The 16,113-nt window shown below is 39.9% G+C and overlaps 1 protein-coding gene across 3 annotated transcripts in view; it reads right to left on the bottom strand.

Moving 5' to 3' along the window:
- samd11 (sterile alpha motif domain containing 11) overlaps nucleotides 1-15,904 on the bottom strand; it is a 66,347-nt gene extending 50,443 nt beyond the window's left edge. For 2 of the 3 annotated variants that reach the window (XM_077218669.1, XM_077218670.1), the window contains exons 1-2: nucleotides 14,726-15,904; nucleotides 13,374-13,465 (exon numbers count right to left, since the gene is read on the bottom strand). In XM_077218669.1, coding sequence (XP_077074784.1) covers nucleotides 13,374-13,465; nucleotides 14,726-15,182 — 549 coding nt within the window. In that variant the 5' untranslated portion in view covers nucleotides 15,183-15,904. Of the gene's footprint in view, nucleotides 1-13,373; nucleotides 13,466-14,484 lie in introns of all 3 variants that reach the window. The other variant, XM_077218671.1, reaches the window with a different exon arrangement.
- Between the last annotated feature and the right edge of the window lie 209 nt (nucleotides 15,905-16,113).

The following is a 16,113-nucleotide window of genomic DNA, read 5'->3' as shown; positions in this document are numbered from 1 at the left end:
AGGACTCTCCAGAACGACAAAGAAGCTTTAGTAATTGATTTCCACCACCGAAAAACAGTTGCTCTAGCTGTGCTACAAGATTTATTTACAGAGAAAAGAAAAAGACCCGTAGTGTTTGGGTGCACCCCCATCCTTCATGTTGACTGAACTTTTAATATTGTTACAGAAAGGGTGAAGCTGTTTGGCTAGTTCTTGTCACATGACCTGCTTTGCGGCATTCTGAAAAGTTGAGATTTTTTTCATCTCGCTACTGGTAGCTCGCAAGCAACGTGTTGGAGACCCCTGTTTTAGGGTGTACTCACACTAGGCAATCTGAACCGTGCCCGAACACGTTTGACCCCCAATGTTTGGTTCATTGGACTAGTGTGATCACTCCGTACCATGCCCGGGCGTGGTTTATTTAACCATTCCCTGGCCTGCTTGGAAGAGGTGGGCCAGAGCACGGTTTAGTTGGGTTCTGGTGCGGTACACATATAGTGTGATGGTGGCTAACCGCACCAGGGAACAGTACAAGGCAACCGTGCCTAGTGTGAGTACACCCTTATTGTTATAGCTAACTGGCTGAACTCAGCATGGCATAGGAATTTTTCTAGCCCTCCTCCTTCCCCAGCACCACCTTCTTAGATCTGCTAGGGGATTCTCCGCTTCTTTCAAGAATGAGAAATGAGAAAATCAGTTTGCATTCTATTCACTGTATTTATGTGCATGTTTCGCAGTAGTCTTCACTCATGCAGTAGCGTAGCAGATTTAGGTTTGCCAAGACTAAGCCTATGTACATTCCATTCTTCAATAAATGCTGTTTAAATCTATTCTGCGAGTTGTCATGGTTGATATATACATATACACACCAGGGACGTTTCATCCGAGGAGACAAGGGAGGCAGCGCCTCCTCAAAAAAAGAAGCACTTTTCCCAAAATTATGGCTATGGGGTGTCTTTATTTGGCTATATCTTATAGACACTTTCTTCTCATTTCAGTTCATAGCAAAAAAAGTAAAAGGTGGCACAGCTTACCCCAATCTCCCCTATAGGAGTGTTTTTCACAGATCCAGAAAAATGAATACGGCTTTTAAACTTCAACTGAAAAGTCTGTTTGTGTGAATGGGTGGTGTGTGTGTGTGTGTGTGTGTGTGTGTGTGTGTGTGTGTGTGTGTGTGTGTGTGTGTGTGTGTGTGTGTGTGTGTGTGTGTGTGTGTGTGTGTGTGTGTGTGTGTGTGTGAACATGCTTGCATCTCAGGCTCTGTCAAACTTTGCCGAGCCCTGCAGCTATCCTTCCTCCACACCCAAAGCTTGCACGCGTGCACATACACATATGCAGAGCATCCCACAGGAGCCGAGGCGTGAGTGGCAGGCCGGGGCAGGAGGTGGAGAGACTAGCCAAGAGGCAAACAGGTGCAGCCCCTCTGGATTCTCTCAAGTGGCATACATTAAAAAAGAAGAGGGGAAAAAAGCTGAAAAAGATGAAAACATCCCTGAGGATGGGCAAGATGAACACACTTTTTTCCAGAGCAACTGTCTTTTCTTTTTTTCTCTTTCTCTTTTTTGCAGAGGAAGCGGATTTTTGTCTATATATTTTCTATTTTAACAGAAAATTAGATTTATTTAGTTTGAGCACAACATCAAGTGACAGGTTTATTTAAATGTCCAAGTTGTTTAAACTGAGAAGAATCTTGTATAAACTCATGTGAATTGATATCAACACAGAACCGCGAACACACAAACAAACACTGGGTTTTTTTGTGACATTCTATTCGTGCGGCAAGTGCGTTTTAGAGCTGTTAACAGCCACTGGAAGCCGCGTATGAAGTGCGCCAGCACTAGTGATGCTTTATCTGATAAAGTTAGCGTTGAGAGACGGCTGTTACCCACATGGCCTCAGCAGAGACACGCACACACAAACACACTTCCCTGCCCCCATTCCTCCTCTCCAACCCCCACCCTTCTCAACGTCCTCCCGGAAAGCCCCCGTCCAGCCCCCTCACTTTATTCAGCGTAACTGACGCAGAACCGGGGGCGGCTGCACACTATTTCCGGTAACACTTCCGCACAGAGGGAGTCAGGGAGGGTGCTTCAAAACAAAAACATAAAAAACCTGGGCTTCAATTCCCACCTACAAGTACATACACACACATTCACACCCTCACACACACTCTGTCACTCAGGCATGGAAAAATATTGAATATGAATTTCCTCTAAGCAGCATTTCTATGAATAACCCCTCCCACACTTGATGTCTGCCCTTCAATGACACAAGCTATATATAAATTTGTACAAAACACACACACACACACACACACACACACACACACAAACACACAAATATAAAACCACACATGTAAACTTGAAGTGAGTAATCAGCTTGGATGATGTATCTGTCTAAAGCCCCATAAAACTCTTGAGCTGAGACGCTTCGAAGTTCTCACCGTATCCTCGTAGAAAAGACCTCACAACAGGGAGTAAGAAAACAGCAGAATTTCAGCACAGTAAAGCTGTAAGCCATAACAAGCCAGACAAAAACTTTGCTCAAAGTTATGCTGGGTTGTAAGTAACAAGCAAAGTTTGTATTAAAACACACACACACACACACACACTATGACCTCTGGTTTAAGATAATGGATATGTACACTACTGTTCAAAACTACGTCATTAAGATTTTTTCGAAAATAAATTAATACTTTTATACAGCGATGATGCATTAAATTGGTCAAAAGTGACAGTAAAGTCTTTTATAATGTTACAAAAGATTCCTATTTCAAATAAATTCTGTTCTTTTGAACTTTTTATTCATCACAGAGCTCTGACAAAAATGTAGTACAGATTCCAGAAAAAAAATTAAGCAGCACAATTGTTTTCAACATTGATAGTAATAAGAAAGTTTCTTGAGCAGGAAATCAGCATATTAGAATGATTTCTGAAGGATCATGTGACACTGAAGACTTGGTGTGATTCAGCTTTCCAATCACATGAATTAATTTAATTTTAAAATATATTAGAATAGAAATATATTCTAATATATTGTAATAAAATTTGACAATATTTATTTTTAACTGTATTTATTATCAAATATATGCAGCCTTGGTGAGCATAAGAAACCTCTTTCAAAACACAAACTCTTACCGACCCCAAACTTTTGAACGAAAGTGTAGGTTTTTACTAAAGTACAGTAGAGCCGCAGTCCCACACTAGACTTTGAGCTCCACTGACTTTTATTCATATACATTTGAATATGGAAGACAGGGAACACAAGGTCAAGCGAAGAAGAAAGTTTGTGTTGCGCTGCATACAGTGTAGTGCTGAAGTGCCAACTAGCCTCTCCCTATGGAGGATCCCTATACCACTCTACAGATAAAGCGTTGTGGATTTTTTTTGGTTCGCGTACCTACCCGAAGTGCTAAGATAAAATAAAATTCTGAATAAAAATTTAGAGACAAGTAGTTTGTTTAGGCATGGTTTGTAAGGAATTACAAACCTGCACACATATATTTAAACGCATATAACTATAGAATCAATTCTTAATGCACATGTGAACGCCATCAGCGTCTATCACAGGTTCGCGTTTAAAGTCTGTTTAGAGAGAACGGTGTCGTCTTAGCGGCCCCTAATTTAATAACAAATGATAATTTACACGGAAGTGAATCAATCAAAACTAACTTTAGCTGGAAAAAAACATTTTTCAAGAACCACTATAAAACTAAACCAATCTCTGTTACCTTAAGCTATATGTTTATCTCTGTAAAGCTGCTTTGAAACAATCTACATTGTTAAAAGCGCTATATAAATGAGGATGGCTTGACTTGACAAAAGTTCAGTACAAAAGTTTGGTGAACTCTGACCCGCAAATTCATACGGCAAGAAGATGCATGACCAATAGAGGATCTAACGTCACAGATTGACCTCATGTCTGAATTCAAATGTTATTGGCAAATTCAGTAGATGCTATGTTTTCACATTAAAAACACAAATGTATTATTATTTGTATTGTTTTTTATATTATTATTACAGAAAGAAGCCAAGAGTGAGACATCTCCCCCTGTTTGCATCCAATTTCACATGCCCAAACTACTGCTAAATAATAAAAAATGTTAAAAGAAAAAATTTTCATTAAACATTATTTTCTTAAACAACTTCATAACTGCTAGAAGACTCAGTCCCTTTCAAGTACACTATGTTTAATAGTTGGTCTATACGGTGAAGAGCAGTGATATAGTGAACAGGTGTTTCACGTCATAGCCTGTACCATATTGTACATTTTAAACCAGAACGCTGTAGTGACGAATCAGCAGGACCAGATCTATCCGGTGTATAATCTGCCGTATAATGTGTTTCAGTCTAGTTCTGAGTTCTGAAAGCATCCTCACATTTTTTATTGTTGGCTCAGACAGTAAGGGTGATATGGAAAAGCAGAGAGACGCTTTCTTGATGCTGTGTTTTCTGAAAGGTGCGCTGGCCTTCTGCTAAGGTACACACACACACACACACATTTGCACACAGCAGTAGCAGCTCATGACATTCCTGCAGCTGAGGCGCTCTCCCCCAGCACTGTCCCCGGGGGACGAATGCCTAATGAGTCACGCGTCTGTCTGCTCTAACCTCTGTGTGTGTGTGTGTGTGTGTGTGTGTGTGTGTGTGTGTGTGTGTGTGTGTGTGTGTGTGTGTGTGTGTGTGTGTGTGTGTGTGTGTGTGTGTGTGTGTGTGTGTGTGTGTGTGTGTGTGTGTGTGTGTGTGCCGCAACCACGCTGAGCTTAAGTGTGGAGGCGGGACGCTGGGCAGACTTGGCACAAGCTGGGGGTGGGGGCATGTGGGTCGGTGTGGCGGGGTTTAATGTGCCTACTTAAATCTATTGGCACATTCGCTAACACAGAGAAAGAAACGCTAAATAGTTTACATGCACACTTCTATGGGAGCCTTGCCACAAATTTGCCATAGTGTTCTGTTACATCCCTATGATGAGATCTAATCAACTTTTTTCAAGTATATAGATGAAAAACAATGCCAAACAGCTTCCTTTCACCAACCCAAATCAACACTTTACAATAAGGTTTAACATTAGTTAATTACATTAGTTAACATAACTAACAATGAACAGTACTTCTACACAATTTATTAATATTAGTCAACAGTTATTACAATCTTATTACAAAGTTAGTGCACCGTGAACTAACGTGAAAAAACAATGTACAATTGATTAAAAAATGTAAAAATGCTTTAAAAATATATTGCTCATCGTCAGTTCATGTTAGCTAATGCATTTACAAATATTAACAAATGCCACCTTATTACAAAGTTTTCACAAATGTACACTGGTTTTCTTTGTTGCCAGTGTTACAATGTAGCTTATTTATGGGTAAGTATATGGTGAGTAAGAGAGAGCTGAAGGGCAGTGTGCTTCCCATCTTCACCCAGACCAACCCCCCCTCCCCGCCAACCTCCCCCTGACCCATAGGGTGAGCGGGCTGTGTCAGCCCAGTGAAGCGTTCGCCGACACGGGGAGGTCAGTGGCAGTCCAGCCATGCGTGCCAAGATTTCTATGCCTGCGCCTGGATCCCCCCTCCCTTCAAAAAAAGACAGCCACAGGAGACATTTATGGATAGGTACTGACTTCAACACACTCCCAAGAGACCAAAATGTAGAAGCTGGAACTGAATGTATGACTGAAAAGTGGAGAAGAAAGATTTATGGGCCACATTTAAGATAAAGCAAGCCAAAGCTTACCGTTTAAATTGAACAAAAACACAACACAGTCAATATAGCATATATTCTGTTCCGGACCAGCTTTACTGCTTTTCTAATATTTAGGTAGGTGACCCTACCAGGACATGAATTATTATTATTTTCATATTAAGATTTTAGTTGCATTTAAATGCATCTATGTGAAAATAAAGTATTTATTTTAGCAACTGTGGTCAACTGTGTTACTGGTCATAATTGTTTTGAAATTTAAAAAAAAAAATTTGGCAAATCATATATTATTTAATATATGCACTACTGTTCAAATGTTTGTGGTCAGTAAGATGGTACAATTTAAAAAAAATGAAAGCAGTCTCTTATGCTCACAAAGGCTGCATTTATTTGATAAAAAATACAGTAAAACAGTAATATTGTAAAATATTATTAGAATTTAAAACAACTGTTTTCATTTTTTTTATATAGCATGTAATTTATTCCTGTAATGCAAAGCTGAATTTTCAGCATCCTTACTCCATTGACCCTTCAGAAATCATTCTAATGGCTGATTTGCAGCTCAAGAAACATTTCTTATTATCATTGTTGTAAACAGTTGTGATGCTTAATATTTTTGTAGAACTGGTGATAGATTTTTGATGAATAGAAAGTTCAAAGAACAAAATTGATTCAAAACATATTTTACAACATTATAAATGTTTTTTAGCAATTTAATGCATGCAAAGTTAATATTGAGTAACTTACATTTTAGACATAATTTAGACAAATTATAATTCACTGACTAAAACGCAAAATTATGCCAAAGCAGGATCAGCTGCAAAGACAGAAAATTGTCCCAGAATGACGCAAACAAAGCACAGTGATGCTTTGCATGAAATGCATGAAATGCTGCTTGGCATTCAGATTTGAGTATTGTAGGAAGTTTGAGTGAGTGAAATAAAATGCATATATTTATTTATATTATTTACAATAAACAAATTTAAAAAAAAATAATGAAAAAATAATTATACAAGAATATAAAGTAGTTTTAGATGAAGTTTAGCATGGCATTGCACTTTCTAAGAAAACCATATGAGATGGCATCAAACTGTATTTCAACAGTTGAGAGAAGAACTGGGTCAGTCGTATGTAAAAACTGACATTTGGAGGAGTGCGTCCATATGTAGCCGCAGTGGCTTTGTAATGATCAGCTGCAGATAGATAAGCCCTGTACCTTTCCCACCAACACCCACATCGACACACCCAGCTCTGATACCAGTACACACAGTCAGGCGTCCCCCACTTGCCTGTAAAGCTTTCCTGCACTGCTTTCCTATAACCGACTAAGTGACAACATTTCCTGAATAATATCTCCAAAGATCTGAAATATATGTGACAGTTTGAGATTGCACAAACTCAGTTAGTTAAATGCTCACCTGTTTGTCACTAGAGGAAGAGGTTAGTGAGCTTAACACTGTTAATCTCTGCGGCAGCACAATCACGATTTGAAGCAAAAACGGCTAATAAAAATCAACGGAAAAAGCCTGTTGTGAGTTTGGTGCGGTTTACTAGTGGGCTTTAATTTGCTTTAATTCATGAATGCATCACACTGCAGAGACTGCCTGGCTGCTCGCTGCTGTCCTGAGGAGGGATCCTGCCGTTGCCATAGCAGCATAGCCTCGGCTCCATGTGAGGGATACAAACACACCGCTACACAAACCCTCGTACGGCACAGACACGTGCACACATCGAGTCTAACCCCCCACAGCGAGGGAGCTGTTGTGAGACTGTGTGGCGTCAGCCCCCATTCCTGCCTGTACCCAGCCCTCCAGCAACCCTCTGCCAAATGAGCGCTGGCCTACGCTAACAAACCTCACCTAATACCACACGCTTCACAGCAAAAATATCACTGTCTAATTATGCTGCTGTTAACGCAGCTCTAGTGAATTTGAATCGCACAGTCGACACCTAAATTACTTGCGTAAACAAGCCGTTTTAACCACGTCATCCAACAGTAGAGTGGAAGATCTGGAATAGAAGAACAAAACTTAAATAAAGTGTTATAGTTAACTAAAAACTGGACAATCATGTCATTTACTCACTCTCATGGTGTTCTAAACCTGTAGGACTTTTTCTCTTCTATTGAACACAAAAGAAGATTTTTTGTAGAAATGGTTCGGTTTTTTATTTGTTTTATTTTTTTCATCTATACAATGGAAGTTAATGGTAACCAAATCTGTTCGGTTACCAACATTCTTCAAATCTTCTTCTTTTGTGGTTCGTAGAAGAATGTATGTCATACTCATTAAAAACGACATGAGGGTGAGTAAATGATGACAGAATTTAAATTTCTGAGTGAACTGTCCCTTTAAAGACGTATGCCAAACTTCTCCCATCATTTAGTCCACTTAAACCCCATCCCTCCATAATCAACTAAAAGCTCGCATTCATGTTTGACTGCAAAGGCCACATTTCACAATCCAATCAACAACCGATGCATAGAACCAAGTTCCCGTCCTTTATTTTTTCTTTTCCGACAATTTGTTAAACTCAGATGTACTGTATGTCACAATGCAGAAGAAAAGGTCAGTCGCTACTTTCGTTTCATTGCGACTTTAAGCAATTTTTTTCAGTACAACACTCTAAAAAGGTTAAAGGACAATTCCTTTCGAACCACGACCAGTCGAACCACGGACGCCGTGCTACGTGAGCTGAACTGTGACTATCGACCAGCACGTAGCGCGGCGTTCGTGGTTCGACTGGTCGAGACTGTTTTCCAAAGATGGCTCCTGCCTATATACGCAAAATGTACTGTCTTTATAAAGTATTTTCTTATTAAACTCTCTGTACACTTACAAAGTTCTCAATGCTTCGGTTTCCACCCTAATTATGCTACCGTGTTAGTGTGGGGCTATTTTGAGCCTTGTTAGTGGTATTAACTAGCGATTTTTATTTTTACTTATTCTATGCCCTATATACTAGCGTTATAAGTTAATCTGTGGTAAAACTAAAACTAACGATAAAACTGGGTACATTCAACTATCATGAAAACACATCCCAGAGAACGGTCGACTCGGTACCAATGTGCTATTTATCCCTAGGTTCATTTTTGGCCGGAATTGTCCTTTAATACACAAACCTCATCAGACAGGAAAATTATCCACGAATAACGACTTAAATTTCAGTCTTTTTCAGTCTGTTCAGTTTCACACAAAACTATAGGAACACGTTTTCCATGTTTATAACACTTTTAGGCCATGTCACCAAAGAGTTTTTTCCAGCGGCTAGTGTATTTTTCCTATTGTTTTCAATGGGAATGCCATGTTTTTAAAAAAATGTCAGGAGAAGAAGGCCGTGTGTCCACCAAAGCATTTTTCCCGCGGCTAGTGTATTTTTCCAATTGTTTTCAATGGGAGCGACACGTTTTTAAAACTCCAGGATCGTAACAAGGTGCTGAGCGCTCTGCGTTTTTCCGGTCACCGAGAGTTGAAGAATGTTCAACTTTGGGTAAAACGCAGCGGTCATCACTGTCACTTTTTATCCAGCCGTCCAATCACAGTGGAGGAGGGGAGGAATAAATACTACACCCACCAACTGCCCACATCCTGCTTGTACAAAGTTAATAGATGACAACAAGAAGCAAAACCGAACAAAATATTTTAAAACAAGAGCCAGAGCAAATACTATACATTATATCGACATTTTTATATAGAAACAAACAATCTGTTAAATTAGATAGCTACTAGTAACCCTTCTATGGATATTCCATATCATAGCAAGCAAAGCGTCTCAACAGAAAAAAAACGTTGTGCTGCCAAAACGCTCTCAAGCGCCCACAGCTAGGCGTTTTCTGCAGATCGGCTACCGTTTTCAGCTGCCTAAAAATGCTTTGGTGAGCAAGTGGCCAAAATATGCCTGAATAACATAATTTAAATGTTTGGGTGGACTATTCCTTTCATGTTCTTCTAAAGTACTTCTTGCCTAAGAAGGCTGTGTACTAGGAGTGCAATAAATGCATCTATAACAGCTAAGATTGTTCTCTTTAAAGGACCAACTCTGAAATGTTTAGACTGCGACATCGCCATCCTCCATGTTTTTTTAACCAGCTTTGTTCCCAACCCCCCAGTGACAACTTTTTCTTGACCCGGGACGCAGCCGGGAGAAGCCCAGATTCTAAGAGATATTTACGAGACGGAGCGGAGTGCAATTTCCTGCCAGCATCCACTAGTTCCGCTGACAAAACAGGGGAAAGGAAGCACATTTCTCCTGGGAGACAACAGCCAGGCCAACTGAATGACTCTGTCTCTTAAAGCAACAACAACACGTGACCATTCATCCGTCTGCACAGAAACATACAAAACAATGGTTCTATGTCAGCGAGCACACTTCATTATAAATCTACATATAATTTATTAGCAGGAAGACAATAAACCACAACAACTCAAAGGTTTACAACCTACATATCGCACCTAGGCTAACTGTTATGATGAACTTATGAACTTGAAAAGACAACTTTTCACCGTAGTGCAGGTCTTGCCTCTGATATGCCCATTGAGGGTAGAAAAAAACGGTAAAAGATGCGGTTACCGAGTAATTAAAGTAATGAATGGAACTGAGCTGTTTAGAATGACTCCACCATGATTCAAAGGATCAGTCATAAAACAATGTAATGACGAAAACTGTCATCCCTAAGAGACCACGAATGCCAGCATAGAGCATGTTGCCATATTCATTTGCATCAGGCTTGACAGGACCTGTTGTTTTGTACATGTTCTTGTCTTTACATTTAATCGTGCGTGAGCTGTGGATGCCAATTCACAAAAGCTTCTTTCAAAAAGAAGCACTTATACTAAATACGGTTCATACACAGTTCAGTTATGAAAGTGACTGTATTCTATAACCAAAGTGATTGTCCATCTTCAGGGCTTACAGCTGAATTGAGAGCAATTTTGGTTGATGTGTGCAACGGCAGCCATGTCATCAATCATTGATATATTTATGGCATGAGGCATGCACTTCACAAAACTTATTCTTTTCTGTCAACTAAAAGCCATCAACTCAAGCCATATATAGTTGACAATCTCAAACACAGATGTAGAGACACTAAAAACAAATATACTATTGTACTTATTTGTTGAAATCAAAAAACAACATGAGAAACATAAGATATAATAAGCAGGTCAACCATTTGAAAGCAACCTGTTAGAAAGCATGACGAGTTCTTGACAGTCTTTGAGTAGCCTACAGTGAAAGAGAAAGTGTGTGCACATTTAAAAGCGAGAGTGAACAAAACTAATATAGAGGTGTTAATTGTATTCTCAAAATTTACTATTTCTTTCATATGAAAGCATTTTGTGTGAAAATTTTTATCATGTGTGAAAGTGAGTGTTGTATGATAAAGTGTGTATGTACTATGTCACTATTTTACTGGTTGCAAAGTTGTCTTGGCTACTTTCTCATTTCCCAACTACTACGCCATCTGTAGATTAATTCCATTGAAAAGTGTAAATACTCTGGTTCTTTTAATGTTGTTCTGTTTATTTGAGCAATTCAAAACTGCAGCATTGACTCCAACCAGTGGGGTGAGTTCTGGGCATGGCTACCTATTTGACAGACAATGGCAGATGAGTAAAGTGTTTAGGAAAGAATTTTCCTTAAAGGCTGAAAGTTTGTAATTTTTGCACCACTAACAGCAACAAAATGAATTTGGTGCTGCTAAACAGAATTTCGCAATTCTGTTTGGTGCCACTAATGGTACTAAACTTGCACATTTGACCTTTAAGGGAAAAACAGAAGAGAGGCCAAATACACAGAATGTCCACATCTTGAAAAAGCAGTAGCATTAAAATGAGGAATGAATCGACATGAATGAATTAACTGCAAACCCGGATATTACTCAAACAGCATACAAAAATGGGTGACCAGATTTGAAGATAACTGTGACAGTTCTTCATCACATACATAGTGTATCAAAAAAACGTTGAGTAAATAGTGCACACAAAAGATCAAGCATAACAGTCATCTTCCAAGTAATAAGATCCAAAAAGCTGCAGATGAAGTCACATCACTTAAAAGAAAATGTAAAAGTAAATGTTCAAACTTCAAAAGAAGTATACGTGTGATTCAAAACAATCAGATGGAAGCTGGTTAAACCAATTAAAAGCAAGACAATTTTAGTCAGGGTCTGATTCATCTGAACACTATCAGATGATACAGCACCACAGAACCCTTTCACTTTGGGAATGATAAGACAACAATGATGATAAGCCAGTCACAGGCCTACTCGACTTCATCTTCAAAATCAGCCTCCATGAGATTCTAACGCCCTCAGTGAGAGGTAATATAAGGGCCCCAAACAACTAAGCCATTAAGTTTTTATCTCCTCTGGCTCTGGCTCAGGCCCTCCTCAGTAGTTTACCTGCATCACTCAAACACCTCCAGCTTATCTGAAGCGCCTTCGCTTTGCGTGCCGCTGCCTCAATAATCACCGGTAGCTACGTTCAGTAGCTCAGTAAGCTTCTTATGCCCTTCCCCTCCAGATTAACCGTTAGAGGCGGCAACAGACGCGCTCAGTTCAGATAAAACACAGCACCTGTGTGGACAAATACTGCAAACAGCCAATCACTAGCCAGCTTGGTGCATGCACACACACGCTCACACACATAATGCACAAAGCTGATTGTTCTAACAGAGGTGGGAGATATCACAGAGTGAGAATAAAGAGATATGAAAGTCCATACATCAGCTATTAATATTACTGATTAACTTCAGGATATGGTAGCTGTCCGTGACATTGCCATGTCACAGAAACAGAGCAAAAAAGAAAAAATCTGTAAAAATGCCTTCTAGAGAGATGAATCTTTCAACTACTCCGAATTTCTTTCTGACCTTCATGGACGCTGAACTAGTTTTGTCGTCTACATGATCGATGAAGCATCCCAGAACAGTGGAAATAAGGAGCGTGTGGCATATTTTGCTTGAACATCTGCTACAGACAATCTGTGACCTTACATTGCCGCTCGGAGTCCAACAAACCAAAACAATCAATTCCAACCATTTCACATTTCCTTGTACTTGGTCTTTATTTACTTTCTGAGAAACAACCGTGACAGCATTAACAGCAAGTCACTGTCCTTAACATGTCTAATGCAATTCAGAGAAAAATGCATCAAACTGTGTGATTCCTCTGCAGTGTCATCCACTGCTTAATATTTCACTGAATATCGTTTGCTTTATGCTTTACATGCGGGACAATTTCAACATACAATAGCATACAATGTACAAATTTGGTCTTCCTGTAATGTTAATGAAACCTTTAAAGTGATAGTTAATCCAAAAGTGATAGTTTTATTATAATTTAGTCTCTCTTGTTAGATGTTATCCAGTCTCAGTGGTGACACTGACTTTTAACTGTATGGAAAAATGAAGCAATGAAAGTGAATGGTGACTGAGCTGCTAACATCTTTTGAAAGAGAGAAAGTCAAACCGATATGGAACAACATGACTGAATAAATGACAGAATTTTCATTTCTGAGTGAACTATACCTTTATATATGTGTGTGTGTGTGTGTGTGTGTGTGTGTGTGTGTGTGTGTGTGTGTGTGTGTGTGTGTGTGTGTGTGTGTGTGTGTGTGTGTGTGTGTGTGTGTGTGTTGTGTGTGTGTGAGAATACACATTAAAGCCAAAATAGACCAAATTGAATTGCAAACTTACCACAGGAGATGAAATTCTACAGCCAGGGCAGTCGCAGATTGGAGGATGTACCTGTAAGATTCCTTTGGACATAAGTGTCTTCAGACTTTTCCCTAAAAAATAAAAACCCCATCAGTAAACTTTTAGAATCCTGCAAATGTATATGCATGCATGGAGTACAAAACAATTCACTCACTTGTCCATTTGACAAAATCGTTTTATAAAATTGTCCTTCAGAAATGGACCTGCATCGTATCAGTGTTTCAAACTGTATCAAATGCCATCCATCTGTCAAGCTCATTTGCGACTCACTATCACTGTGCCCCAAAAGTGTCTTTAAAAAAGACATTCGTTTTATTTACAGTAAGTGACCAAAAGTGATACCAAGAGTGCACATGTATAAAATTAGTCTGTTAACCAAAGTAAACTGTTGTCTGAAAGGAGACCTGAAACCTCTGAAAATAAACTCAAGTAACCATATAAAATACTTCAGATGAGCAGGTACATCCTCACAAAGTTATTCCACATGCTGTAACATATCAAATATGGGGTTTTCATACTTTAAATTTTTGTAAACACAAGCTGTTTGTATAATAATGTGCCGCAAACAACTCAATATAGACATGTTCTTCACTACCTGAACTATTAACAAAAATGATTGTAAAATAAAAACTATAATGGAGCAACCCATTCAAACTGAAAAGTTTCATATCAGACTTAAGCAAAATCAGTGATAACCTCTTCATTGCACTTTTCGACCACATAACTGATAAAGAAAAATTGCGTTGAAACACTGAAAAATCTAAATAGGCTAAATAGAAATGACAAATGATCGTGGCAAACTGAACGGATGGAAATAAACATTTTATTACGACACATTGAAAATAAAAACGAACCAAAACACTTTAGATGAGCAAGTATATCAGTACAGAGTAACTACACATGTAACATCTGCGTTATAGCCTACCTCAGAAAAGTCTACCGGTTAAAATCTTAGTAAACAACTTGCTTAATCCATAACTTTGTGATAATGTGCCACGGTGTCATAATCCTGATCTACTCTACTTTATGTAGACATGCACTTCAGTTTGAAAAGTTTGAAAATTCAAGTAAAAATCTATTTCTTCAATACCTGTACAATCCACGTGCGTAAAAAAGACCTTTCTCCTTTTTTCCCAAAAGTGCGAATCCAAAGCCGTTCGAAAGCACAGTCAGTGAGCTCTTCTCGGTGCAATAAAGTAGTTAGGCTACTGTTAAGTAACCCATATTTTTATCCCCCCAAAAGCGGTTCTGTTAATTCAAGAACACGATGGAGGCTAAATGAACTCATATTCCAAAAGTAATCCACTCGGCTGCACACGCCATTGACTTACCTTTATGCCTAATACTCCGTTTCCAGTCTTTGGCTGTCTCTCTTCCACTCACGAACTGGAACTCGTTTGGGGTGAGCCACTCAGCGCGGTATTTGATGGAGGGCCCTTTGCTGCCCTGGCATAGTTTGTTAATGTACAGTAGTGCTTTGTTTTCCCCGCATTCCACTTCGATACAAGGCTCTCCGTTGTCGAAAAACGGCTGAAAGTCCGGGATAGACGAGAAGCTCTCTAGCATGAAGTCGTCCGGGTGGTGGTGAAGGTGCTGCTGATGCAGCGCGGTGTCGCGAAAGCCCAAGTACGCGCGCTGATGATGGGCGAAAATGTGATCGTACGGCGGCGGATGAGGGGTCACCACGGGGATAGCTGTGGCATTTAAAGGGGCCAGGTATTCGGGTTGGTTGAAGGCGGCTAAAGCCATGTCTTCTCCATCCAGTCTCTCCTTTTTGATGGCAGGCATGTTACCCGAAGCGGAGCGCCGGTAACGTGTGATTAGCAGTTCATGCGTCCCAACTTGTGTCCCTCTTCGTGGAGTTCCAGGCGCACCGGTGTTTACGCACGACTCCCGCGTCGCTGGCTGACAGCAGAGCGCTTAAGTTCAGCCATTCACCACTTCACTCTTCTCCTCAGTGCACTGCTCGCATGACGGGTCTCCCCGCGCTCCTGCCCACCACATCTAATCGGACTAATGCCTGACATCTCCGCCAGATATTAACGCTGAGCGTGCTCAATGCCTAATGATTGTTTATCCCGCGTTTCCTTTAAAATAATCGCTATGGCAACTTCGCTATGTTTTTTCCTGCATCAACTCCAGTGCTAAGTTTATTTTTGTTTAGAAAGTAGTGAGGACACCATTAGGATGTTTAACGCATTATAAGGCGTGTATATGTAGTGCTGTGCAGAACACGTAAAAGTTCAGTAGTACATGCACAGTGGGTTGTGAGCCAGACTGGCTCGGAGCATTTTCATATCTGACGAGGATAGAAATAATTAAGGTATCTATGCGCGCCTTTTCGATAGCAAATGATGCCTGGCGCTAATGGGACTTTTGTGTTTTTTTTCCTCTATATCTCTCTCCCTCGTTCTTTATTTTAACCCCTAATACGTCTCTGAAGTCACGCTTTAGTTCACAGACCCAGTCCAAACAAGATTTGCACTCTCCGCCGCTTCTCAAACTTGGCCCATTTAAACAGCGGAGGCAGCGCGAGCGCGAGCGCACTGAAGGGGGTCCGCGACGGCCGAGGTTGCGTCACAGTTTCCAGTTACTGCATAAAGTTCACAGAAATCATTTGATTTAGGTTTTATTTTCCATTGTGGTTACCTTTAATCTGTTACGGTGATTTTTTGATTAACCAAAAGACGACTATAAATAGCCTACATATACATAGGCC

Source organism: Siphateles boraxobius, unplaced genomic scaffold (genome assembly GCF_051911475.1).
Source record: "Siphateles boraxobius isolate OS27281-9 unplaced genomic scaffold, OSU_SipBor_1 77, whole genome shotgun sequence".
Lineage (NCBI taxonomy): Eukaryota > Metazoa > Chordata > Actinopteri > Cypriniformes > Leuciscidae > Siphateles > Siphateles boraxobius.
The sequence above is the reverse complement of the archived record's forward strand: the minus strand, read 5'-3'. Positions and strand labels throughout refer to the sequence as shown.